Here is a 26,092-nt window from a genome sequence, read left to right as displayed (position 1 = left end):
ATGGAGGAGTGGCTGATATCATTTCTAAGGGAGTAAAGGAAACGGAGAGGATGATAAATCTGCATGAGGCTCGGGAGAAAGAGGCGAATAGAAACTTTGGTCTTTAATCAGTCCATCCATGAAGTCCACTGCTTCATGCATGCACACAGGTTTTGATTTTATGTTATTATATTTGTCTCACATGATCAAATACTAAACATTAGGGAAGCTGTGGAAACCTGTAATGTATATTTTAAACTCTTTCTTGTCAATTAAGGATGTAATTTGAACAATAATCAGCAGATGAACACAGTAATGAAGACATTCATGCTGACGTTAATGGTAACTGTGAGAAACGCTGATATCAGATGTGGGAAATCAATGTATTGATTTGGTATCTTGTGCCTTTAATAAATGCATTCCATTCAACTTTAAAGCTTAATTGCTTAATAAAAAATGAATATTGTACTGTGAAAAAAACAAAACAAAACAAAAAACATAACTCTCAACAGCTTTAATGCTCTTTAGAGAACAACCAAAGGGTCCTTCTCTCCATACTTGTACTGTAATGTAACTGTAATACTTGTACTTGTAATGTATGTACTCCATACATTGAATCTTAAAGCCTTTGAAGAGTCCTCATTACATTTCCACAAAACTTAAAAACAGTTCTTAGCAGCATTTAAAACATGTGCCATAATACCACAGATTCAGAATCTGTTTGTGGCAGGCGGGGGTTCATTTGCACACTCTTATATGTCGTGTGGGCAGGGATAGCTCAGTAGGTAAAGTGGTCACCCCATGATCGGAAGGTCGGCGGTTCGAATCCACTTAACGGCTACCCTGAGGTACCCCTGAGCAAGGTACCGTCCCTACACACTGCTCCCCGGGCGCCTGCTTAGTGGGCTGCCCACTGCTTCACTGAGTGAATGGGTCAAATGCAGAGAAAAACAAGTAATTTCCCCATGGGGATCAATAAAGTATCCATTATTATTATTATTATTATAAACTGTTGGCTCTTCCTCTGAAATCTGTGACTTAACCTCAAACTGTGGTCACCATGAGCTGATACTAGCAGAAAAGCTCAGACGATGAGGCTTTGGCCTCTATCGCTCATTCATTATGTTTTGTTGTAACAGTTGCTGGGAAGCTTTTGTTGCACTTAACCTAAGCTGTATTCATCATATCATCTTATTTTTTGTTTTTGTGAGCTGTTGGTGTGTAAGAGACGGGCAGTAAAGACGTGCCCTCAGACAGAGCAGTAAAAGAAGACCCAGCGTGATTGATGATCAGTAGAAAGAACTCGCACAAAGGACCATTTTGGATGTTTAATGTTAAGCTGAACAAGAGTTTTATGCTACAGTCACACTAAAAAAAGTGTTTGGATACGTGTGCTGTGTGAATTGTTTGCTTTGTAGATGGGAATCAGGGCTGAGACGGTGATAAAAGTGGGAATAAGACAGAGTCAGTCTGCGATCAGTCTGTTTGTGATCATCATATGTGTGTAAAACACAGCTGGTTGCCATAACTACTTGCAATCGGTCGCCAACAGCAAAAACATTCAATGCAAACCACCGAATTTTCCTCGTCACGAGGACATTGTTGTCCTGTTTATATTCTAGTGTGACCCTTGGCATAATTTTACACTCCTGTCAGATTGTCACTCGGCATCAGCAGAGACCTGAAGCCACAGTATTGATATCTGATCACCAGTCGTATCAGCTCTAAAGCTCAACTGCACTAAGCTATTTTACAGCCTGTGCGCGCTTTCTCAATGCTGCTGAGTCTCTGACAGCTGATTTTAAATTCGCCTTGAACATTTTTCTTTATTTGCTTCAGGCAACTTAAAAATATTCATGTAAAAATGGATAACTGGTCAGAAAACCGTGCCCTACAACCATGTTCGATTAACAGGAGCAATGAATGCAGAATTTTCAGCCTTGATTCCCCGGCTCTTTTAAGCTTTAATTTTAACATAGTTCTACGCTGTGAATGGTTGATTGTGTTACATCCATAAAAAAATACATTAACTAGAAGCTGCAACTTTGAGCAAAATACTATAAAAGTACCTGAAAAGAACATGTAATGAATAACTCTTGTGTAGCTGCTACTACTACTTACCTGACTCTGGCACTACTGACCCAATGTTTCATAATGACACTAACACTGAATGCTCTCCTTGTTCCTCCTTTGCGTAGTCAGACACACAAAGTAAACACAAACACACACAGCAGAGTGCATGACCACACGCTTCCACCCACGTTAAGCTGTAGCCGAGACTTTTCCTCGTGCTTTAAACAGACTTGTCTTCTTGAGCACAGCTGGAGAGGCGAGAGAAAGCCCTATTAGCCACCAGACATCATACTGCGTGGCTGACAACACGTTTAAAGAGCCATTTTTTGGCTGCACACTCAAACGCTCACACCCTCACGCACACATTAACACATTCAAACTGAGACGTGCACATAAGGGCAGTTAAGTAAAAATATCAGCCATGTATTAAGAAAAAAGTGAGACGGCGTGCTGCCTGTGGTGTGTAAGGACATGCGGTGTTTTTCACAGTTTCTGGCTTTCTCTACTAGATTTCTGCTATTTCAGATCTAATGTATCAAGGCACCGTTTTCAGTCGTGAAGAGGAAGTTTATTTATAATGCTGCAAAATATTCTTTTATTCAGAACAAGTTCTGCACATTTGTATCCAATTCTTTTCATGTTATTATACATCCCAGAAGAGAAATCATCCTAGTTTAGCTTTGGACTGTTTCGGGAATGCAAAACAGATGTTGAAATGAAAAAAGATGAATATACTCTGGTTTACCAGTAACTCTAAAAGCCTCTTTGTCATCTACAGGATAGAAAGTCCCAGCTGCGTTTGAGTGTTTTTTACTCCAGAAGAGCAAAAAGAGGAGGGCACAAATATGACATTCACACCCGAAATGTCAACTCTAACCAAGACAAGACACGGAATTGAGCCACATAACAGTAAACCATCCACATTAAGCCTTTGGTGTTGACCGCATCCCACTTCTGACAAAGAAAACTAACCAAAAGGAAGCTTTTTTGAGTCCTGGAATTACAAGCTACTAAATATGTAGGACTAAATGAGAGATGACAGATGTCTTACAGCTTTTCTCTAGACACAATATTTCTTGTTTGTTTTGGCTTTTTTTAAAATGTAAATTCATCCCACGTAACCAGCTCTGCTGTTTAACTCCAAATTCATCAATTTAGCTCCGCTTTGACAAATATTTCAGGCAGAATGAAAACTATGCATGTGCATGAGGGAGTGGACTTCAATTGGACTTTAAAAAGAACAACATAAATGAGACCTTGAAGTTGTTTATATCTCCAGCTGTCTGTCCACAACAGCGTATAAATGAGGCTTAAGCTTGTAGATGCTACTGGTGTTACAGCAGTACAGCAAGATCTTTGCCACTGGTAAGTCACTTTGGTTCTCCTTCATGTCATCTTTTATGCCAAAAAATGCACTTTTTTTTGATTAAACATAACCAGTCTATAAGAAATCATCTGGTTTAATTGTTATAGGAATGACAGTGCATTTTACTGAGTTGCACAGTCTGGGGCAATAGAAGAAGAAAGCTCTTTTTTATAGCCTACTGCTGAGAGAATTAAGGTTTGTACTTTGTTGCATTTTATTTTTAACCCTGTACTGCAGTCTTCCTTTGTACATATTTCTTAGTACTTCTTTGTAGTTATTTATTAATAAATAAGTAAAATCCTTACAGCTGATATTCCTCTACTTCATATTCATTAAATACAGAAAGCTAAATCTTTGGTTTATACTATAACTAGGTTAACTGTGATTCACGGCTTTTCTCTCTGCCTCTGACCTCTGAATTTCACTGTGAATTGGATTCTGGCCTATTCTGAAAACAGCACATTTATAATCTGTAAAAACATAAACAGTGAAAACAACATTAGGACAATTTGATACTAAATGTGTTTTAAGGACCTGTAGATACTCTGGTTACAATGTTGGGCTGTCCAGGTATAACAGCAACAGCTATGTAATCCCACTGTTCACAGTTTGAGTCCAACTTTTTTTTTAACACTTCAAGTTGTCCCTCTTTCCCTCTGTCCCACATTCTTCCTCCTAAGAAATCCATATTAAACTATCTGCTAAAAGCAAAAAGACCTAAAGATTCTGCTTTAAACACTTTCCCCTCTATTTCTGCCTCATTTGTGAACCTAATATTTTTTCCGTCTTGCAGTAGCTTGCAATTTTGGGCCTAAAATGTACTTTACTTATTTTGTACAGCTACAAAAGTCCCTCAATTTCAGGAAGTGTGTGACACTCTTCCCTGGAGCTTAGTGTGAATGAATGACAACCTGTGTGTGTCTGTGTGGGGCTTGACATCTCTGTCAGTTCGGGGCTGCAGGGTCCTAGTCACACCATAAAATGCAATGACAGCACAATCATAAGAGGACAGAAGTGAAGGGTGTTCAGTTTGTGTCTTACTTGAGCGTCTCGGCCAAGTAGAAGCTCTGCTGCACGTCGTCGTAGTTTGGAGATGAAGCGTAGACATCTCTGATGCCGCTGTAGCCTCCGTCGACTCTACAGTGCTGCTCCAAGGCCTGAATGAGAGACGGTGATGGAGACGGACAGCACGGAGGGAGAGGGAGACAAAGAAGGCCATCGGTGACTGGTGACATAAATCACTGAACCTTAGGGAGGATTATTCACTAAATCATGAGTGACCTTGTGTGAGGTTTTTTTTGTTTTTGTTTTTACAGGCAATTTATGGATTTTTAAATAGAAAAACTTTACTTTTCCTTTCAGAATTTTGTCTCCAGTTTTTCTCAAATTAACACAATCTTCGTTTTCATAGATAGATATTTTACCTGTACAGCCTCCCAGCCCCACTCTCTGTATTTGGGGTCATGGGTAAACCTCCACATGTACATGTAGGTCTCAATGACCTCAGGACGGAGGATGAAATACTTCTCGTTCTGGCGGGTGGCGATGGCCTCAACGCCGCCATCGAAACGGAAAGCCTCTGGTCCGAGTTTCAAAGCTGCAAAAGACAAGAACAAGACAAGAAAATGTTCAGAGATGAAGAACAGAACCGTGTTTTTCAGCATATTTATATATTTTGCATGTTTGCACATGTATGGAAAACCACATGATGTAAGGCTTACAGAATAGTGAACATGCCTGGTTTTCTTCCCTTTCACTTTGTTTTTATTATTTATCCATATATTTACATAAAGTAAACTAATATGTAAGTAAGTAAATAAGTAATATATGTAGATGCTGTGCAGAGCAACACCACTAACTTAGAGGTCAGTGGTCACTGAAAAGAATAATGCTATTCAACTGCTAGCGGTGAGGTTTCTCCAGAACTGCATTCAAATCACGATGACTCAGAACACGACCTAAGGATGCATTTAAATGAGGGAGATAAATACAATTATCTGAATTAAGAGGAAAAAGGGAAAAAACTGCATCCTCTTAAAATATGGCATTGATTAAAAATGAGAATTTTAAATGAGTCTAAAAGCACTTTCCCCTCAGTAAGCACTAATTTGAGTGTCTTGATTAAAAAAAATGAACAGTGCATGGACAGCATTCAAAAACCTGACATGAAAGATAATTTGGAGAGTAGTAATCGTTTGGATTGAGCCATATTCAGAAATCTACACATGTTATGGGGCGATCGTGGCTCAAGAGTTGGGAGTTCGCCTTGTAATCGGAAGGTTGCTGGTTCGAGCCCCTGCTTGGACAGTCTCGGTTGTTGTGTCCTTGGGCAAGACACTTCACCTGTTGCCTACTGGTGGGGGTCAGAGGGCCCGGTGGCAGCCTCGCCTCTGTCAGTGGCTGTGGCTACAATGTAGCTTGCCATCACCAGTGTGTGAATGTGTGGATGGCTGGATGTGTAAAGTGCTTTGGGGTCCTTAGGGACTAGTAAAGCGCTATACAAATACAGGCCATTTACCATTTATGTCAACAGATTCACTTCTACAATGAAATGCATCTACGCTTAACAAACCAAATCAGAAGTGGGGCAAAAAGATGAAGTGGAGTGTCTGTTTACTTGTCCTGGCATAAGACTCGTGACAGGTGCGAGCGATCTCCGCTGCCTGCTCCATCTGGTGGCCCGTCTTGTCACCGGGCGCCCCATCAGCACCCAGAGCGATCATGCCGCCTGCAAAACAGGTCAGGTGGCCCATCTTATGCTCCAGAAGCCCCCCCTTCCACTCCGCTATGTAGGTCAGCCCATTGGTTGACTTCCTCATCAGGTTGGTTTCTATTGCCTGAAAGAAACGCAGATTACAAACGTGTTAGCTTTGGTTAAAATATGTGACTGTTGTCGCACCTTAAAGATGAGGAAGAGAACATTAACAGTCAACACAGATGTGCCTAAACTGCAGGCTCACCTAAGACTCTAGAAAGTGACCATGGTAATATAATATCATGGGTTGAATTTATCCATTATTAATGGCTTATTTGACTGACAGGTGGATGCCAGTGCGGCAAATCGGCGTCTTCATAGCTTCACCTGCTTTAATTTGAATCACTGAACAACAAAAATCCACTTTGAGCTTTTAGATCAGAGGTGGGCAATTAATTTTCCCAAGAGGCCACATGAGAAACTGGGACTGTTGTGGAGGCCCGCATAAATTAGCTAACTTCAGGTATGCCCAATAACTATCTGATTTCTTTATACCGATTTATCTCTATAGACCAATAAGCTTCTAAAGGGATAAAATTCACACCGAGCATAAGAGAGTTCATCTTATTCGTGTCGCCTTCAACAACAGTCCCAGTCTCTCATGTGGCCCCTTGGGAAAATCAATTGTATTAGACTGAAACTGTTATAACAAGGCTACAATTGATACCGCCAGAGATCTGGGATGACCCCTGAGCACATGAGAAAACATATGCTTGAAGCTGTGCACAAACATTTCTTTCTAGTCATAATATGTCATAATAATTTCCTCCTTATACTCAGTCTCAGCAGATATCTGCAGATAAGAAAACATGTCAATCCCATTGGGAAATATAGAAATGCTTGTGGCTGTGATTTACCTTCATCACCAAAGACTAGATTGCTAGATATGATTGAAAAACTACAACTAAATCATCTTAAGAGTTACTGATTTGTGTTGGTTCCAGTTGTTATCTCTAATGGATAAGTAGTCCTCCAAAATGAAAAACCTTGTATTTTTCTATTTACAGACCCTTTAAGGAGCACAAATTGTGCAAAAAGTAAAAGTTATTCCTTTTTCTGTTTTGTTGTGACTTTGATAGACCTCCTGCTGCTTCTTCCTCCCGAGCCTCTCCTTGACAAATAAAACAAGAATGCCCATAATCCTCAAAGATCAAGAGGGATTATGGGTAAACTATCCCAGCGTGTTTAAGTCTGAATTTTAGTCGCTGTGTAATATATTCGCTCCCAGTGTGCCACAGAAAGACAGACGGACAATCAGCTTTCTCCAGCTGAGACCCGTCGCTTGTCACCTCAACTTAAGTTGACAATTTGTTCTAACAGAGAAAAGCTGTCTCCGTGTGTCTGTCTGTGCGTGTGTCATCTATCCTTTGGGTTTACGAGTGCTGTTGTTACTGTAGTTGTGTCTTTTGTTATTCAGCAGTAGTCCTGTCAGCTGTGTCATCCTTCCATCTGCTCAAACTCTGTATCAAGCTCCTGAAGATTATATTACTTGAGATAAAAATCACAAAACTCTCCACTTTAGACTAAAATTAAATCTGTGAAATAGCATATTTTAGCATAAAACTACAGAGGCAACAAGTAACACTTGCAAAGCTTCAAAGCTAGACAGAAATAAATACAACAAAAAGGCCACTTTTCAATATCAAAAGATGGCCTCATGCTTGTTTTCCGCTATTTCCCAACAACCAATTATTTATGACTCAGAGGGTGCACGGAGGATGCAAAACCCCAGAGTAAATCCACACAGTTCACCATCTGTAAACAGACCCTTATGCTGTCAGTTCAGCAAGAACAGCCTCAAATTAGAGGTCACTGGCTGTATGTGTAATACACTCACAGCCTTCCAGAGGTTACCTCGGGATTCCCCATATATTAGCAATAAAATACAAAGCAGATACACAATACTGTCTGCATTACTCACTAAGTGCTAACACATGATAAAGACTGGAAAATAGAATCACGACTAATACTTTGTAAAATTAATTTAGTACTACACAGACTTATTTATACTTTTGGACACTACTAGAGCAGCTTTGCGTGATTCACTATTCAAAATAATCCTTATTTATCTTATACTGGGTCCTGGTGCAGGCCCTCAGTTCATTCCATGCTTTAAACAAGCAGTTTAGCTCCTCCCCCTTTAAGCCAACTGTCTTCTGATTGGCTGCCCTCACAAACAGACGTTTGTAACTGAGCGTATTGAGCAGCATTACCTGTATACACCAACCTCATTATCCTAAGCTTTTGTATGAACATGCACTATTGTAACACAAAATCTTACAATTGTCTAGTTAATTGGAAAAAAAAATTGTTCAAATATCTTCATCAGCAGTTAAAACCCCAAATATTCAGAAAAAGGCAGCAAATCCCTCTAAGTTAAAGGATGAACCTGGACAGTATTTTTGACATTTTGCCTGAAAAATGATTGAGTGATTATCAAAATCACTCGGTCCGGAAACCCACAGGCTTGTTTGCTGACTTGGCCTCTGGCCGCAATGGCAGTTTTTTTCCACAAATAAGCGATATCTGGGCCAAACCTTCCCATTACATCTGCTGCTCATTCTTTACAAATACAGAAGGTTGACGATGTGTCCCAGTTTATGTGAGACTGCACCTCGTTTTCATCCCTTCGTACCACATAATGAGACAATGTTCCACATTTTGATTGGCTCGAGTTTACAAAAGTTACCAAAGCAGGACAGACACTTTTAGAGCAACAGCTGAACAACAAGGACGAAACTTTGAAAGGTAATTCTCACAGGTTTTATTTAGAGGTTACAGATATTTATTTTGCTCTTGTTACTATTATTATAATAAAGAGACAAAAACACAGTAGATTTAACAGGTAACTCTTTTAACAGTTATTTGGATAGAAAAAAAAAGGAATATGATTGTAAGGTAACTTGGAAATTTAGTTGGATAAACTACTGTATATTTGTCATTTATGTGCCAAATATATGTATTTCAAAAAAAAAAAAAGATCACCTCTTAGCATTAGTGGTGTTACTCACACAAACACACAGTTTGTGTCACGTTTGGTTTGCTGCGATGTGGTCACCTAAATCGCAAATACACAAAAAACGCCAAACCAGAACGCTTCTGGTGCAAAAGTAAAACGTTCCTGCAGATATCTGTTTATAAAGAGATCCACTATCACTTGAATGATAGCTCATTTTACTACGTGCTGCAGTTCCAGTGAAGTCTGTGATTGAAACTCTGAATACTTCTTTTTTTCCCCCCTCAATCACAAACAGTCAAAGTCGCCTCAGCTCATTTTGAAAAGCGTGTCATTGTGTGTGTGAGTGTGTGTACCTGCAGGGCATCGTAGTACATCTTCTTGCCTTCCTCATCAGTCTTGTCAGACATCAGCCAGGCCTTGAGCAGGTACTCATAGAAACTGTCACCCAGGCCACCCACGGACACGTGATCTGCAACACACAGATAAAGAAAGGAGTGAAACTCACTTAGACACACAGAAACAAACAGGCCTCCCCATCTGTCTTCTGGGTTAGATCACACTGCCATCCAAAGATCATCCTCACATGACACGGTGTATGTGGAATACCGGTGATCCAAGATAAACAACAGCACTCTGTATGTGTGTGCGTGCTATTTTTTATTGGTGAGCCTTCACAGAGCTGAGCAAGCCGAGCAGCATTTTCGCATTCGTCCTGCTGATGGTCAGCAAAGCCTCATCCATATGCATGCATCATTAACAGAGTCTGAGGTTGTTTGTGGTGTGCAGAGATTAAATGTCAACTGTGATAATGTTAAAGTGAGGCAAAAAGGAGGACGGAGCTGAACACAGTTTGTTTCTGAGCTGATAACGGTACCCGGCCTTCCTCAAGTTCAATAACAAAAAACAGGAACAGCAGCACCAGCCAATCAGGAGAGATGACACACGCTTCAAACAGACCATCAGCAGTCTGCCAAACGGCATTACAGCTGTGCGATTGGAATAAATTTGTGCAAACATTTTTTTAATATATTATAAACAGAGAGAGGATGGAAACTATGACTTAATCATCACAAGTCACTGCCACAGCTGTTTGGATAAAATACAAACAGAGAGAGCCTTTCTGGAGAGCTGCGGTGTGGAGATATTTTTTCAGACAGCGTTAAGCAGCAGAGATCCCCGAGTTATAATTTATTCAACAAATGCCTTCCCCATCACTGTTGCATAATTTCTGTCTAGATGAAAAAATCTAAGACGAGCATAAAAGCGACGATTTTTCCTTCTTTTGTTTGAACTTCCAGTTTCAATTCTAATTGAGTATGTCATCATTTGCATAAAATACTTGGATGAAATCATAGTAGCTGGCTGTGGTTAAGAGTGTCAGCTAAATGCCAACCATTATAATCGTGGATGTGCTCTCAGTGGTTTTTCAGCCCATCACATAATAAAAGCAAGTAGACCACAGGTGCAGATTCAGATTTAGGATACTACAGATACTAACACCCCTTTAATAAAATAGAAGGTGGCAAAAAACAATACCTGACAGAACTCTAATAAAGGCTGAACGCATATCAGTGAAAAAAAGAAAGGAAAAAAAAATATTAATAAAAGTCGATTAAAGGATTTCTAATTTGTTTTGCTGTGGAAATCAAAAGACCTGTATCAGATTTTATGTGGAAAGGTGTTGCAAACATGGCACTATCATAATGTAAAATTGAATAATAGTTTATTTTAAATGTAAAATACTCACAAAGAATTAAAAGTGGAAAAAAGAAAAAACAGTTTTTAAAGTAATTTCAGTCTTCTTTCCCTTCTCTGTGTGCGACTGCTACCTATCAACTCACACTCCACAGTCTAACTGCAATAAATTACAAAGCGCATGATCCTTCTTGTATTGTGTATGCAAAACAATGTTTCAAGCAAAGTCACTTTCTAATCCTTTATTACGCTAATTTGCCTAATCTTTGCAGTTCTTGGCAGGCAGCTGAAATGAAAACGCAGCAGGCTAAAGGGCAATTTTGGTGCCGCTCCCGATGTTGTGTTTAACTCCTGGGGCTCCACAGTTGTGACTAAATTTGGTCAAAATGCAGCATGATGACTAAGAATTTTCTAGATATGCAACATATCAGAAGAAACTGTTTGGCAGTAACCTGACAATTTTTTTGATTTGTTTGAAGCCATGGATATTTAAGATAAATGCTCAAAAAAGGGCACCTGATCAAAACTTTTCTCCAGTCTCATACTGGTTTAATCTGTCTCTGCTGACTGCTTGAGCTGCTGTGACAAAGCATGTGTTTTTGCACACAGTCCAATACTCCATGCATTCCAATAATCCCTTTTCTTTTGGCTAAACAAACCTGGTAAAAATAATCTGGAAGGTAGTACAGTAAATTCAACTGTTGCCTTAAAATGCTTTATGCTGTGAGGTTAAGATCCTGCAATATTAGCCAGACAGTCCCTATGATTACAAAGGTGACGTTTGGAAAAGATGACGTTTAGGAAGAGACCTCCAGCAAAACCAGAGTCAGAGAGGGGCAGATGTCTGTTAAAACTGAAAAAAGCAAACAAACAAGCCAAAAAAACTCTGCAAGGTATGAGAGAGATACAGTAGTGGCATGTAAACACATCGGGAGTGAAAAGAGGTTATTGAAGTGCATCATGGGAACCTCCCAGCAGTCTGAGCATCTAGCACCATAACTAAAGGATTGTTCAGGCTTACCTAACCCAGCCCTAACTACAAACTTTATAAAAACAAGCAAAGTTTTAAGCCTAATCTTATAAAACCAGAAGGAATGTCTCCAGAAACTAAAGAAGGAGCTGGTTGCCTGAAAGCTGAAGGCTCCCATTCTACTTTTAGAAACTCTAGGAACATGTCAGCCTGTAGCTTGACAGCAAAGTCCTCTGCTGGGATAACATGATGCTATGAGGTCTTTAAGGCATGATGGGGCCTGATGATTCATGCTGATATATGTGAGGACTTAACAAATTCAGGATTTAACAGAGAGCAAGTGAGAAGATATGAATCTGGGAGAATCACAATCTCCCCTTGTAACCCCTGTTTGCCCTCCATGTGGGCATTTTTGTAATAAGGTGACTAAATGTTGTTTGGACATGTGTCTGTCTCTGTAGCTTCAAGAACCTGGCATCCACCTTCTAATTTAAATCGCTATAATAAATTTATTAAGCCACTGGTTTCTGCTCTCTAGTGGTCAACCCCACTTAAACCAGCTTTAAGAACAGGCTGAAAAACTGATTTTGATATGCAGGCCCACTCTTTCCGCTTGTCAGTGTCACTTTAATTATATGTACCCAGCTGGCAGTTTCCTCCAACGTATGACAAGTGCTGTTAGAAAGGAGAGGCTTTTAGTGCTGGGTTCCTCTCCCAAACTATAAGTTACATCACCTCCACATTATACACCTTTCTTTATGTTCTTGTCCTTTCTCCTCTCTCTTTGTGATCAAGACTTCCATTATTTCCTCTTCCTCCAGCTTCACGTCTCTATCATTATTATCATTACCTGTTCAGTCGCACGGTGTGACGAGTCCGATAATGACTTTAAAATTACACCCTGTTACCTGCGCCTTGTCAGAAGCATGAGCGTGCGGACCTGTGCAGCACCGGAGATGTTAAAGACGTGCCTTGGAGTGAGTATGAAAATACCTGACAGTGACACGGGTAAATAGTGGGTTTCAATAATTTAAAGAAAGTCAAGGTTCAAATGGAAAGTGTGATGACACAGTGAGGAGAAAGAAAGAGAACAGGAAGAGGATATTCCACTTTAGGCCCATCTGCAGAAACACTTCCTCTGCTGCTAGTGTAAAGGATTTTCTCTTTAGAGTGGGCCTCTCCATTTCGGCATGACCTTAGAAGTGTCCAAGTCATTCAAAGGCCTTGGAGATTAGTCTCTTAATCTGAGCCCCAACTGACATCTTTCCTATCTGGATTTAGGAAAATGTGTCACAGAGTGGTGTCAGGGTTATCTAATAGACTAAGGGAGAGGCGTGGCAAATTAGTTTAAAGATACCCCGCTCTGGAACAAACTTCAGGACTGGGGGACAATGCGTCAACATGTATTAATCCTCTATATCAAGATTACTGCATAGGTAATTCTGCATGACTCATTCCAGCTTCCTGAGTGTCCCTGGCCTAACAAAAGCTCCACAACAGCTACAAGCAGTACAACTTAACACATTTTTATTAAGCTAATTTAAACTAATATTGGATCATTCTGTCAGCCTGTTTAACTACTGAAACAGCATATATCAACTTTGTTTAACGGACAAATATTAGCACTCTTTATCTTCAGTCACTGTTAACAGAGCTCCATAATATTTATACAGAACTTTCATTCGGTAAACTTTAATTAAATCTCATTTGCATAGGGATCATTTAAGATAAACACAACTGGGTAAGACATAAGTAGACAGATAAAACAAAAAACAAAGAAAGTGAAATAATCTGAATGAAAGTTATGAAAGTGACAATCGTTACGGCGAAAGTGCAGATCCTTAAGATAACATAAAGCCCAAGTTTCTCAATACTCCGAAGTTTACAATGGTTACAAAGTAAAAGCGCTACCAGCAGCAGTTATTTTCACTGTTTATTGTGATGCTTCTTTTCTCAGGGTTTGCTTTCGTTGCTTTCATGTGAGTAATTCGAGCCAAACCTTCGTGTTCGTGACTTTGGCGTCAACGGACCGTAAAATCCACGTTGCTGATGAACTCAAGGTTTCAATTGTGAGTTTCAAGCCTCACTGAAACCAACACCATGTCCATTTAGTAAATTATGGTCCCCATTGGAACCAAAAATGACAATAAAGCAGCGCATGCTTCAGGTTACGAGTCATATTAATAGTCTTCTGTATACCCAACCTAAGCACAAAACACTAATGAATGCAGTAAGTAATAAGCAAATCTATAAGCCAACGTTTAAGAGGAAAGTTTGTCAGTTCTGTCAAAAAGAGCCTCAATTAAACAGCAAAGTGCATGAAAGAAAGAGAGGGGGGCATGTTAAGTATACTCAGGCCCAGATAAGGAGGGGAGGGGACATTCGTGCTCTGGTACGGTTTAAAGAGAAGTTATCTAAAATTATGGTAAAGGATCATTAATGCACAATAAATGGTGGTAAGTTCACAGAAAATTTGAAAAATAATTGCCACCCTTTCAAAGTGTCAATCTGAGCTGAAGACAGAGTAATGACTACAATAAGATGGTATCTCTTGGTTTTAGTCAGTCCAAATTGCAGGTGTAGATCTCTTTTCTTTAAAAGATCGACACAAAGTACACTGCAGTAATCTAGACGAGCTGTAATTTGCATGCATTAGTGTGTCATTGTCATTGTGGATAAAAACGATCTAACCTTGCTGACATTCTTCAAGTGATAAATGCAAATTTTATTAATATTTCTGATACCAGACTCAAAGTCTCGCTAATTATTAACCCAAAGATTTCAACCCACAATTTTCATTTTAATTACACACTGATCCATTTCACCTTTATTCTGTGGAGGAAGTTATGACTCAGTCTTGCATTTGTGCCCGAGATAAATCTTAAAATGTGCAAACACAACAGGAACGCTTGATTAACGTACTTTAGTATTACGCATAAAAATTATTGTCCAAAGCAAAGGCATAAACTAGCAAGAAAACGACAAGTTCAAGGGTCGAGCATTACAGCACACAGAGGAGATGTTTACTTTCTCGTTAATCAGTGAACGAACCCGAGAAGATTAACACAGTTTTTATCCGCCACATGTTAAGGATGGCCCAGAGTACTCAAAGCAGCCTTCTAAACACTCATATCTCAAATAAGCTTTAATGGAAGAACTGGGGGGCAGCTAAATCCCCAAATGAGAAAGAAAGAAAGAGTTCAACATGTGAAGGGTGTTGGCTGTGATTGGTGATGCTTAGCCAGCGGAAACCTGGGACTGAAACGTTACTGCCTTTTTATTGTGTCAAGACAAACAAACGCAAACAGTTCATGCGAGTGGCAACTTTGATTTGGATGCAGTTATGCCATCTGTGAAACATCTGGCACACTCTGACTGTAGCATCTGGTGAGTAGGCAGGAACTTTAAAGTGGACATAAAACACTACATGTATCGAGGCTATTTGAAACCATGGATGCCTACTCTCAAAAACTCTCACAGATCTAACACTGTTTGTGAAACTGGGTTTAAGAAGCATCTAAAGTTTAAGTTTAGAGTATGTTTAGCATCATCTTGTGCCTATAAAGAACGTGACAGCACTGTGGTGCTGCTAATGGACCTACAATAGTGTATGTTAGCTAATTAGTGACCAATAAGTCTAAAAGACACTAAACCTATAAATCAGTCTAAGGCAGTCACTTTTGTACTAGCCCTGGCTGCAGCAATGAATTCTACATAAAAAAAAACAAAGGATATGCTTGTGCACTTTCACTCTCTTAAGTAGGTACTTCAAACAAACAAAAGAAAGATCTAACGACGGCCAAAAATATGGAGCAAGAATCCTGGATGTGCACAAAACAGCTTCTCAATGATGCAATCAAAACAACTTGGATTCCCAAAGTTTGTTATCTTACGTTGACTTTATATAAAGCTCTCTCATAACTATATCCAAAAAATTTAGTTTATTGCACAGCTTCTGATATGTAAACTGCAAATAAACAGTGCACCATTTTGCCTCAAATCCTCGTACAGCACACCTCTCGGCTCAGTGAACCACACACGTGTGGCGGTATGGCCTGACTGGTCAGTCAAACTGGCAATGACTTGTCACATATGTTTTTAAAAGTAGCCAATATAGACGTCTACCACATCATTTTTGAACTTTTACTTGTTTTTAGCCAGTGCCATTTAGACATTCATTAGATATCCAACCTAGTGAGAGTATTCAGCGGTTAAAAGTTAATTGGTGAATAGCAGGAATTAGCTTGATTTTAAGCCTTTGCAATAGCGTGAAAAGATTTCAAATGTAGATGTTAAATAGTCCTCTGAATGGCTGACTGGATTTATCCCAGAAAATAACGTCCACAGAGGTTTAATTGGTGCTTGAGCCCCCCCCCTCATAAATTATCCTTTGAGCTTTCATCTTCTCTTATTACTTTTTCCCTGCTGTATAACTATATTTTATTGTGTGGATTATTTCTTTTTGTAAAGCATTTTGTAACACTGTTTTTGAAAAGTACTATACAAACGTTTAAAGCAGTATTAGCATACATGTAAGCAATACAAATAAAAAGGGAAGAAAGAACAAAATACAGGTTGTGAAACTGGGAATCAGGACTTACGTTGGCCCCACTGTCCACTGTTGGGATTCAGGTAGTTGGGGTATAGCCCCTGAGGTTTTTCCAGGCGATTGAGTACTTTACGGATGTTCATTACCTAATATTAAAAGAAAGAAAAAAAGAACATAAATATTTCTTAAAATTCTCAAAAGTTGCAAAATATGCACATTATATTTTATTATACAAGGGACTAGCTAGTTAGCAGGCTAATTTTACTAAATATCTATACACAACAATACTAAGATGTAATTGATATCAATTAATGTGAACTGTTTATCTCCGGTTCAGGATTTTTGTTTTTCTTTATGTAATAAAGAACTAATACTCTTACATACTCATCTTTATCTGGACTCTGGACTGGTATATTTCATTGCTTAGATATTTTTTTTATTACAAAAAAACATCTTTTAAAAGTCTCTGTGTCTGTTACCTTCTGAGCAAACTCTGGATTTCCTGAGAGTCTGCTGAGGTGCATAAACTCCAGATGCAGGGTGCCATACTCTGCCAGGATGCTGCTACCACCCGATGCCCATGGCCAGTTCCTACCAATACCACTGCACAAACACAGAAGCAGAAGGAGACAGAAATGTATGTTAAACGCAAAAACAATAATAAGTGTGACATTTTTCGATTTTCACTGTATGGAATATTTTTTTAGGACATGCCAGAAACACCTCACCTCAGAGGTGCCCCGGGAGGCTTCCTAGCCAAATGTCCAAACCACCTCAATTGGGTGTTTTTGATATGGAGGAGTAGCGCCTCTCCCAAATAACTAAGCTCCTCATACTCTAAGATAGAGCCCAGACACCCTACAGAAGAAGCTCATTTCCACCGCTTGCATTCGTATCCACAGACTCATTCTTCTGGTCACTGCCCAGAGCTCATGGCTATAGGTGAGCGTAAGAACATAGACTGACAGCTTAGTTTTCATGCTTGGTTCTGCTGCACCACACCAGACTGGTATAGTGTGCAAATCACTGCTGATGCTGAACTAATCCATATGTCAATCTCCCGCTCCCTCACTCTTGAACAACTACAGCGATTACATTTCCTGTCTGGCTTGGGAACGCCTTGGTATCCACTCCCAAAAGAGCTGGATGAGGTCACTAAGGAGTGGGAGGTATGGGCTTAGACTGCTGCCCCCGTGATCCGGACTCAGATAAGTGACAGAAAATGGATGGATGAATGACGAACAAATGCATGACAAAAATAAAGCAAATCAGAACAAATGAGTAACATAATAAAACTTTTAACTTGGGCACATACCCGCAAACTTACAACACCCATTCCCACTAAACAGGCAGAAAGTCTTTAAAAAGCCATCTTGAAACTCTTACTTAGAAACCAAACTCCTTAAAAATCTGAAGACTGCTAAACAGTTCCTGAAAGTTTGATCTTATTTTTAAAAGTAATTACTATTCAACCGATTTTCACTCTGAAGGCATTTACAAATAGATTCCTTAAATAGATAAAGAGCAGGGTATGTTAATGACACTAAAATTAAACCAAACGTTACACTCCGTTTGTTATATTTATGCACATGTCTGTTTTTCCCACAGTCTTCACCTGGCAGCACATCATTCTTTGAGTTTACCCGTCAGTCAAAAGGAAACTTGTTGGAGCCTGTTCTCTGCCAGGAAACAAAAAAAAGGTGCGTCTGCTCTCGGGCCATATGTGAGAGTTACCAACCTTTGCGTGCTTGACAAGGACAGAAGACCTTGCAACTGGGAGTGTGTGCATGTAAGTGTGTGTGCTGGATCATTACAGCCACTGACAGATCACTTTCAGACCAAGGACTGATGACTCTGGTGGTGGTGCCTGAAGTAACTACTCATGAATACATATGAACTATTTACTGTCGGATGTCGGCCCTACAGCAACTACATATGGACACATGTACTACACAAACACACACACACACACACACTGAAGCAGAGGAGACATCCAACAAATGAGAAGAAGGGGGAGGAGAAGGAGTGTGGATTGGGAGATGTGCTGCACACACACACACACACACACACACACACACATAGAGACAAACCCACACATCTCTTTAAAGAGGTGGATGAACATACTAATTATTCCCCCCTTCTTCAACTCATCATGTTGCATAAGCCATAATTTGTTTCCCATTACACCACAGATTTAATCAAGTCAACCAAACACAGGGACGACCACTGCCGCATCAGGCAGCGAACACAGAGTCTGGCAACTGTCAGAAAGCAGGAATGGTGAGAAAACATCCCATCACTGCACACCCTGATTAATTTGGGGGTCAGCTCCCAGCAAAAATTTAATTGGCACTGTCACACCGCTGAGATTGTGTATAAACACACACATATATTTTGGATTAAGTTTTTAAGCTACATTTTAGTCAAACACTATTCCTTCATCTCCGCCGCCTATCATTCAACCGTAGTTTTGATCTGTCTATCCATATTTTTAGTCCCTTTATAAACCCTGTGATGAACAGTAAATCCTTTTGCTTGTATGGGTGGGATTGAGAGACAACGCACACCTTTCCAGCTCGCCCCTGTCCACCTCAATCCCCCTGAAGCCCCGCTGCAAGAAGCACCAAATCCATGTTAGGGAGTCTAAAACAAAAGAGAGCCAGACAAAACCTAAAACCCCCAACGGTGCCTTTCAACTTTCTTTGTTAAGAAGGGCTTTCTGCTTCAGGCTCTGGGTGTGCCCACATAAAAAGGGGCATTTCAGAAAGATCCCTGTGAGCGCCACCATTCCCAATCAAATAAGTTATCAAATTATGATGTAAAAATAACCTGGTGATTTAGTGCACAGAGTGGTAAAACCAACATTTATGTTCAAGTTAATTATTTTATCGCTGAACGCGCTCTCTGTGCTGCTGTTTAGTTCTAAGGTGACAGCTGGAGATTAAAGCTCTGAAACTTGTCCCCTAATATAAAGAAGACACGGAAATCACTTCAATTTGTTTCCAGATCAAAGTGAAATTTATTTGATTGCTGATTTGATTAATCACACATTTTAGTACTTACGGCCTTTTTTTGTGCAGTACCGTTAACAAATGTCATGAATATAACACTATGCTTAAATTACTGAATCAGTTCTGTGCTTGGATGAATAATCTCACTTCTTTCATTCTTAGCAAAGCATGCAATGCATGTTAGAAACAAAGCTTCAGGGCTAAAAAATAAAGCTAACATGTGGTTCCTCTAACGGCCACTTGACGTTGACTCTAAGAAATCCTCAGACTCTCGTGTTAAAATGTCCAGCTTTAGAGTACTAAAAAGCATTTTACTACCAGTTTCAAAGAAACAGTTTTAGTCTCTGTGTTCAGTTTTAAAAACAGCTACTGAAACAAATTTGCACTGGGTGAAATGATGGTGAAAAATCTGCTTCACAGACGTTCACATTGATTCTTGTGAGCACCCAGAGCAATGTGATTACTCTGGGTGCTCTTGGCTTGAAGAAAAGACAATAAAACTGTAGGACTGTTTTGGTAAGTTCTACAAATCTGTTCATGTGGTTTTTGTCCAGCTGTTCCTGTTGGTTTTTGTGAGCAAATCTTTGTGGGTTTCCAAAAACAATCCAGAAACTGTATTTGTGTGATTAAACACTGTAAGAGATCAGGTAGTGGTAGTCTTTACCTGGGGAATTCAAATAATTTGTAATAATTGTGAAGGTAATCGGTGCCATAATTAAAAAATAATCATAATTCCACTGAAAATTACCCTCCACATTTAGCCAGACACTAATAGTCTGGTGCAAATTAACATGAGGCTGTTTTGGATGACCTTTTCCCTTTTGCAAACTTTATTTTTAAATGTTTTTCTCCTGGCTTTTTCTTACACAAAAGAGGCTGCTCTGGTAATTACAAAAGAAAGTTTGGACGGCATGTTGTTTGTAGCCAAACAACATGGAGACCTATCAACAGCGAGATCCAGGTCACATCCATTAGAAGAGTGAAATCTCGAAGGGTGGTGAGATAGATGAGATGCTTAACAGTCTATTAATATTAATGCTAGCTCTGTAGCTAGGGACCAAAGATGTCGCCGTCAAGTAAAACACAGAGCTGCTTGTCCTATGTGAGCATAAACATGTGATTTATTTCCTAAAGCACATGTGTTCTCCTGGTGAGACTAATTTTGTGTGAATGGGGCTAAAGGCTGACTCTTTGCTGTTGCCTGCTTGCAGAAACAGTGTGAACAAATGCGTGGATGAAATGATGTATTAATGCTCATAAACTCAATAATTTGGAGTCAGAGATCCGGCTCTGCTCCATTTTGGACTAAATTAACCTGTGGAGGAACACTTTGTTATCGCTATTCTGATGGAAACCAGTCCCCTCCTGTACTGGGACTGGAAACTGGCCTCCATCCATCCATTGGCATACAGAACAATGCATCTGTCTTAGACTATTTGAGTCTACTGTTGTATTTGACTACTGATGCAAATGTCCTAGTGGTTCAGTTTCCAGGGCCCTGTTGACAACAGCATGCTCTACATCCCATTTCTCACATGGCATGTAATAGGACTTATTAGCTCTAATCTTTGAAACACATTATTTAGTTTATGCAGTCTTTGCACTACAGAATACATAAAGTGCAATATTATAAAAACGTTGTACAACTGGTCAAAGTTTCGCCTCAGCTGGCTTTCGTCCTAATTTGCAGAAAATTTTCACCCAAGATGTCTAATCCAAAATGATAACAGAGTTCTCCCTGTTGCCTGTTTTTCTTTTTTTTGTGATCTCAGTGGGCTTCATTTCCACAGCAGCGAGGGGTATGAAGGTTCATATTAAACTCTGGATTAATATAAAGTCTCGGTTTATTGAATTCAGTTCTCGAACAGTCACAGCGGTGCTTCTCACTTCTCATCGACATGCTGGCTTTTGATAAAATGTTGTGCCGATGAGCCACGCTTTATACCAAACAGTAATATTAGAGTGCAGCACACTGAAAAACGTTTGGTTATTCTCTTTAAAAACCAAGCTGTAAATGTTAATCAATTTGCTACTGTGACCTAGAACTAGAGGACTTTCAGAGATTATATGAGGCTTACATCAGCGTATTAAAGCCGATATTGAACTTTCATTATAAGTTAAGAAGATGAGCCAACATGATCCACCTCTGATAGGAGTGATAGGATGGCGTTTGTTTGTTTAACAGGAACTCTTTTTTAAATTAATTTCCTTGCCTCACATTTCCCCTTTTATATTCATTAAGGGGCAGATATTATGCCATGCAGAATTTAATCCCAGTAATATCTCTCTGTTAAACAGAACAGATTATATCACACTACTTACATTTGACTATTAATCATTCAGTCCAAACGGTAACTTATCACTGTTTCACTTTTGACTTAAGTTTCAAAAACCTATGATTCCAGGTCACTTGGGTAAAGTTTGACAAGGTCCTGCTTATTAAAACACTATGGATACATTTGAAAGCCTTCTTAGAAACAAAGCAATGCCATTCTTCCTAATTTTTGTACTCCTATGAAAAATTATGTACACTCCTACTGCTTCCATAGCAATTAAAAGGGTAAAAAGCAGCCAGGGGCTACTAATCAGACATACAGTGGTCCCTCGTTTATCGCGGGAGTTACATTCTAAAAATAACCCGCAATAGGTGAAATCCGTGAAGTAGCTAACTTTATTTTTTACAATTATTATAGATGTTTTAAGGCTATAAAACCCCTCACTACATGCTTTATACACTTTTCTCAGACACACATGAACATTTTCACACTTTTCTCTTTTGTTTAAACACTCTCAAAGTTCGATTTATCAAAGATTTATGTAAATTTGACAAGCTGAACGCATTCTGTACAGGAAACATCGCATGAGATTGATTGACAATGGTCTACAGTCAATCAGGACGCAGAACACAATGCACAGTAAAAAAACAAACAAACAAAAAAAAACAGCATGCAAAATTGCACACACAAAAAATCGTTATAGCGAGGTACCACTGTACTTGATTATCTGATTATCAGCAAATGTGAGCACATTTTTGCTGTTTGCTGGTCTGCAGCATTCAGGTGTGTGTTAACACAATGCCAAAACATTCCTGGGAGTGGACTTTCCAGCAAATTCAACCCATGCAAAATTTTTTTTTTTTTTTTTACAAAAAACCCAAGTGCTACACAGACTCTACAGGCCTCAGTTAGCTCATGATGATACCATTAGAAAGGCAAAAAACAAGTACGGGTTGTTTGGAAAGACTGCCAGGAGAAAGAGTCCGCTCTGAAAAGGTTTATGATGTTTGTGGTTCCAGTTCTGATTATATCCAGAAGCGAAAGAACGTCTGTGGCCAGACTGTTATTATTTTTCTCAGGTAAGAAAAAAAACTTCACTTTTGTCCACTTTCCAACTCAATCTAAAGCTAACCATAACCTCAAAGGTGCACTCTGCAGTTTTCCAACAAACAAATTCTTACCTTCAAAAATACACAATGTGTGTCTTGAAAGTCTAGTTCTGATTTTGACCATTTTGCTGCCTTTGGTGCTAATCATGCTAACGTGATTAGCCTCCCTACCCCAAAGACTCCAGAGCATTGTCGTGCATTACATTATATATGCTTCAAGACCAACTTAGTTCACTACATTTAAGTTCACTATGGGGATAGCTAGGGGCTCAAGGGTTGCATGCAACAAATAAAGATCCAAAGCCTCAGCCCAGAAAACAAGTCATTACAAAACAATGCCACTGTGAATTAAAATAGTCTGCATTGGAGGACATGTTCCCATCCTCTTGGTGTCTTGTCCAATGCTCTTATCATTCAACCTCTAACGCCCACAGCTATTTCCTGGCCAGCTGCAAAACAACAAATCATAGCCTGCTAGTTTTCTAACCCTCCAGTGAATTCTGCAGAGCCAAAAAACAGAGGTTTTAATTCTGTGGTGCCAAGCTATAACCTGGAAAAACAGAAAAAGCAATACATCTCCATAAATTAGCAGAGAGTGCCCTCTCACGCTCCTCTAAAATTATGTCAGGAAGCACTCCAATTCATTTGTACTCTATAGCTGGGTGAGGCCAATACTTTGGCCCAGTTCTCTTTGTTGTTTTCTCTGGAAAGCCTTTCACTGTCCTCCATCTCATCTTTGCCACGACCTCTCTTACCTCTCCTTTTCCTCTCGATTTCCTTTGCTGTACATCTCTTCCTCTGCGTCTTAAAATCTATCGTACTTTCCCTACGGCCAAAGAGAAAATGTGAATTGCGATAGATTCACAGTTAGCAACTTAATTAGAGCCCTTAAATCATGGCTGCCTTCCACCGCCTCAGGTTACAACTGAGGAGAGCTGCACTGAGAATGGATGTCTGGCTTTGTGTAGCTTGTTCTTTAAAGAAATCTCTGTACATCCCGAACGCTAGCCTTTTCTTTGCTTTAAAAACGTGCTTTAGGGCAGTGAGAGTGCATTGCTGCTGCATATATCTGTGCGTATTAACTCATTCACTGCCAGCCATTGGCAGTGAATGAGTTAAACCCATTGACTCATTCACTGCCATTGACGGCTATAGACGTCAATGGCAGTGAATGAGTTAATAACTGAGGCCAAAACAGAGGTGCTGTCATTTGCTCATCCAGATACATACAACCCTAAAATTTTAGATGACAGCTGCAGGAATGAAACTACACTAAAAGAGCTCATTGCACTACACTTATTAATTTAGTCACATAGCAATGCCGATACTGAAACTTAAACTCTTCTTCTTCTACCTGCTGCCTTTAGGGGTCACCACAGCTGCCTTCATCTCTCCCCGTCCCTGGCATTACCATCACTAACCATCTTGCTGTGAGGCGACAACTCCCTGCACTGCAGTGCCACCCTACAGCCTATTGCCATATGCTGAGATTTATCCAGCATTCTCATCGACACTGTTTGATATTAACTGAACACACTGCTGTTTGTATTGTCTCAAAAAGATCAGTACTGATTGGCCTCTTTCTCATAGCTCATTTCTAATTCACTCCAATTAGCCAGCTTTTTCTGCATTTAATGTTGCACTCAGTTAAAGTAGTGCTATTAAACTGCTATAATGTTAATTGTGAGGCACAGCAGGAACAGCTGTGTTGGTCTAAGTACATCTCTGTGCACACAGTGGGTGACATGACACAGAGAGACGGACACAGTGAGTTTATTTTCCTCTTTATATCAGGGAGAGACCATGAGTCAGGGTGACTGCTGTTCACACGCGGCACAGAGCTAAGTAGCCGACCATAATCCGTAATTACTTGACGTAAATGGACGGGTATCAGCTGAACAGTTAAACCAGCAAGTTTTGACGTTTGCCTGGTTCTTTATTGTCTTTTTAAATCTTTATTTAATCTGCTTTTATATGTGGAAAACTGCTAACGGCAAGACTTGTACCTGGAGTTAGCCTTTGTGTAGTAAAAAGGGCAGAGCAGCCCAAAGTGCTTCAAATACACTGCATTTGAATCCAGTGAATATGTGACACAGCAGGGAATTTGGGCATGAGAGAATTTGTATTTTCTTACACTTATTTTTCTTGCTTCTTATTACCTTCAACCTCTTGATCTTGGTTGTTTACTGGTTTCTCTGCTGCTGCTGCTATGCTGATGACATTCAGCACTTAGCACTCTTCCAGCACTCTTGTAGCTCTAAATTAAAATATGAGCTAGCTGCTTTAGATATTATTCATCAGTCTCTGCTAAGCAAAGAATTTCCAGACATGCTCTGGATTAACAAGTTAATTTTCCTATCGCATCGAGAAGAAAGGGCTCCATGACAGAGTGGCACTACAGGGTCACCCAGTGTGGCACCCTCACTAGGCTGCACTAATAGAGCCGTTCTCAAATGCAGACCTATTAATCAAACTCCAAGACCCAAAGAGCTCAGGATTGATAGCTTCAGTCCCAGAGCCAAGAGCTGAAAAGGAGCAAATTTGCCTCAAGCTGACAGTTTTTTCTAAAATACTTTCCTCTCTGAGATAAGGAAACGGAACGAGGGTTAGTTTTAACTTTGCAACGTCATGAAGATGATGACATTGCTTTTAGGAGCAGTTCGCCTGGAAAGCAAACACTTCCCCACAAGTTACTGCGTTTTGTAATGCAGAGGGCCGTGGTGGGGGAGCCACTTCAGAAATGTATACAGCTCTTTGATTCAGTCTGAAAAAGGCAAAAAGATTCACATTTTCCCATAAATTCATCCCACGGTGTCAGACCTCACATATAAATACCTGTTCAGAGGTACCACTTAACATTTCAGCATGATTTCTTTGCCACTTGTCATTTTAACCAAGTCTTTTGTTGGAATGGTGATGCAGATTCGAGCACTTTTTAAATGCCTTACTGCCAATCAGAGGTGTGCGTGTGTGTGGGAAGCAATCATCACCATGATGCCTGTAGAGAGGAATGAGCAGCTAATTTCAGGGTGGAGCACGGATCCAGATACCTCAGCAAAACCTAACACATACACACACACACCGACACACATTTACACAATGCCTCATCCCATTAAGGCCAGTCAGTATGCAGTGCAGTGGGAGTGATTTGCAAGGGCTTTATCAGTCTGAATGTTAATAGAAGAGCTATGGGACTTACTGGCCAAAGCAGATAACAACTGGGAAACTAGTGTGTGTGTGTGTGCATGTATGCGTTTGTGTGTGTGTGCCTGTGTGTAAAAAAGTTAGAGAAAGTGTCAGAGGAAAAGGGAAATTAGTTTAGTTGGTACAGCGCAGTTATATGTTGTCGG

At 39.8% G+C, this 26,092-nt stretch overlaps 1 protein-coding gene across 1 annotated transcript in view; it reads right to left on the bottom strand.

Annotated features, from left to right (window-relative positions):
* Positions 1 to 26,092, bottom strand: part of man1a1 (mannosidase, alpha, class 1A, member 1) — a 169,275-nt gene that overhangs the window by 8,611 nt on the left and 134,572 nt on the right. Inside the window, exons 6-11 of the mRNA XM_080882224.1 lie at positions 16,826 to 16,949; positions 16,399 to 16,492; positions 9,486 to 9,601; positions 6,036 to 6,255; positions 4,843 to 5,015; positions 4,460 to 4,575 (exon numbers count right to left, since the gene is read on the bottom strand). Of these exons, the coding sequence (XP_080738350.1) occupies positions 4,460 to 4,575; positions 4,843 to 5,015; positions 6,036 to 6,255; positions 9,486 to 9,601; positions 16,399 to 16,492; positions 16,826 to 16,949 (843 nt within the window). The remainder of the gene's footprint in view (positions 1 to 4,459; positions 4,576 to 4,842; positions 5,016 to 6,035; positions 6,256 to 9,485; positions 9,602 to 16,398; positions 16,493 to 16,825; positions 16,950 to 26,092) is intronic.

Source organism: Rhamphochromis sp. 'chilingali' (genome assembly GCF_963969265.1).
Source record: "Rhamphochromis sp. 'chilingali' genome assembly, chromosome: 5".
In the NCBI taxonomy this organism is placed as follows: Eukaryota; Metazoa; Chordata; class Actinopteri; order Cichliformes; family Cichlidae; genus Rhamphochromis; species Rhamphochromis sp. 'chilingali'.
This window is presented reverse-complemented; position numbering and strand designations above follow the sequence as displayed.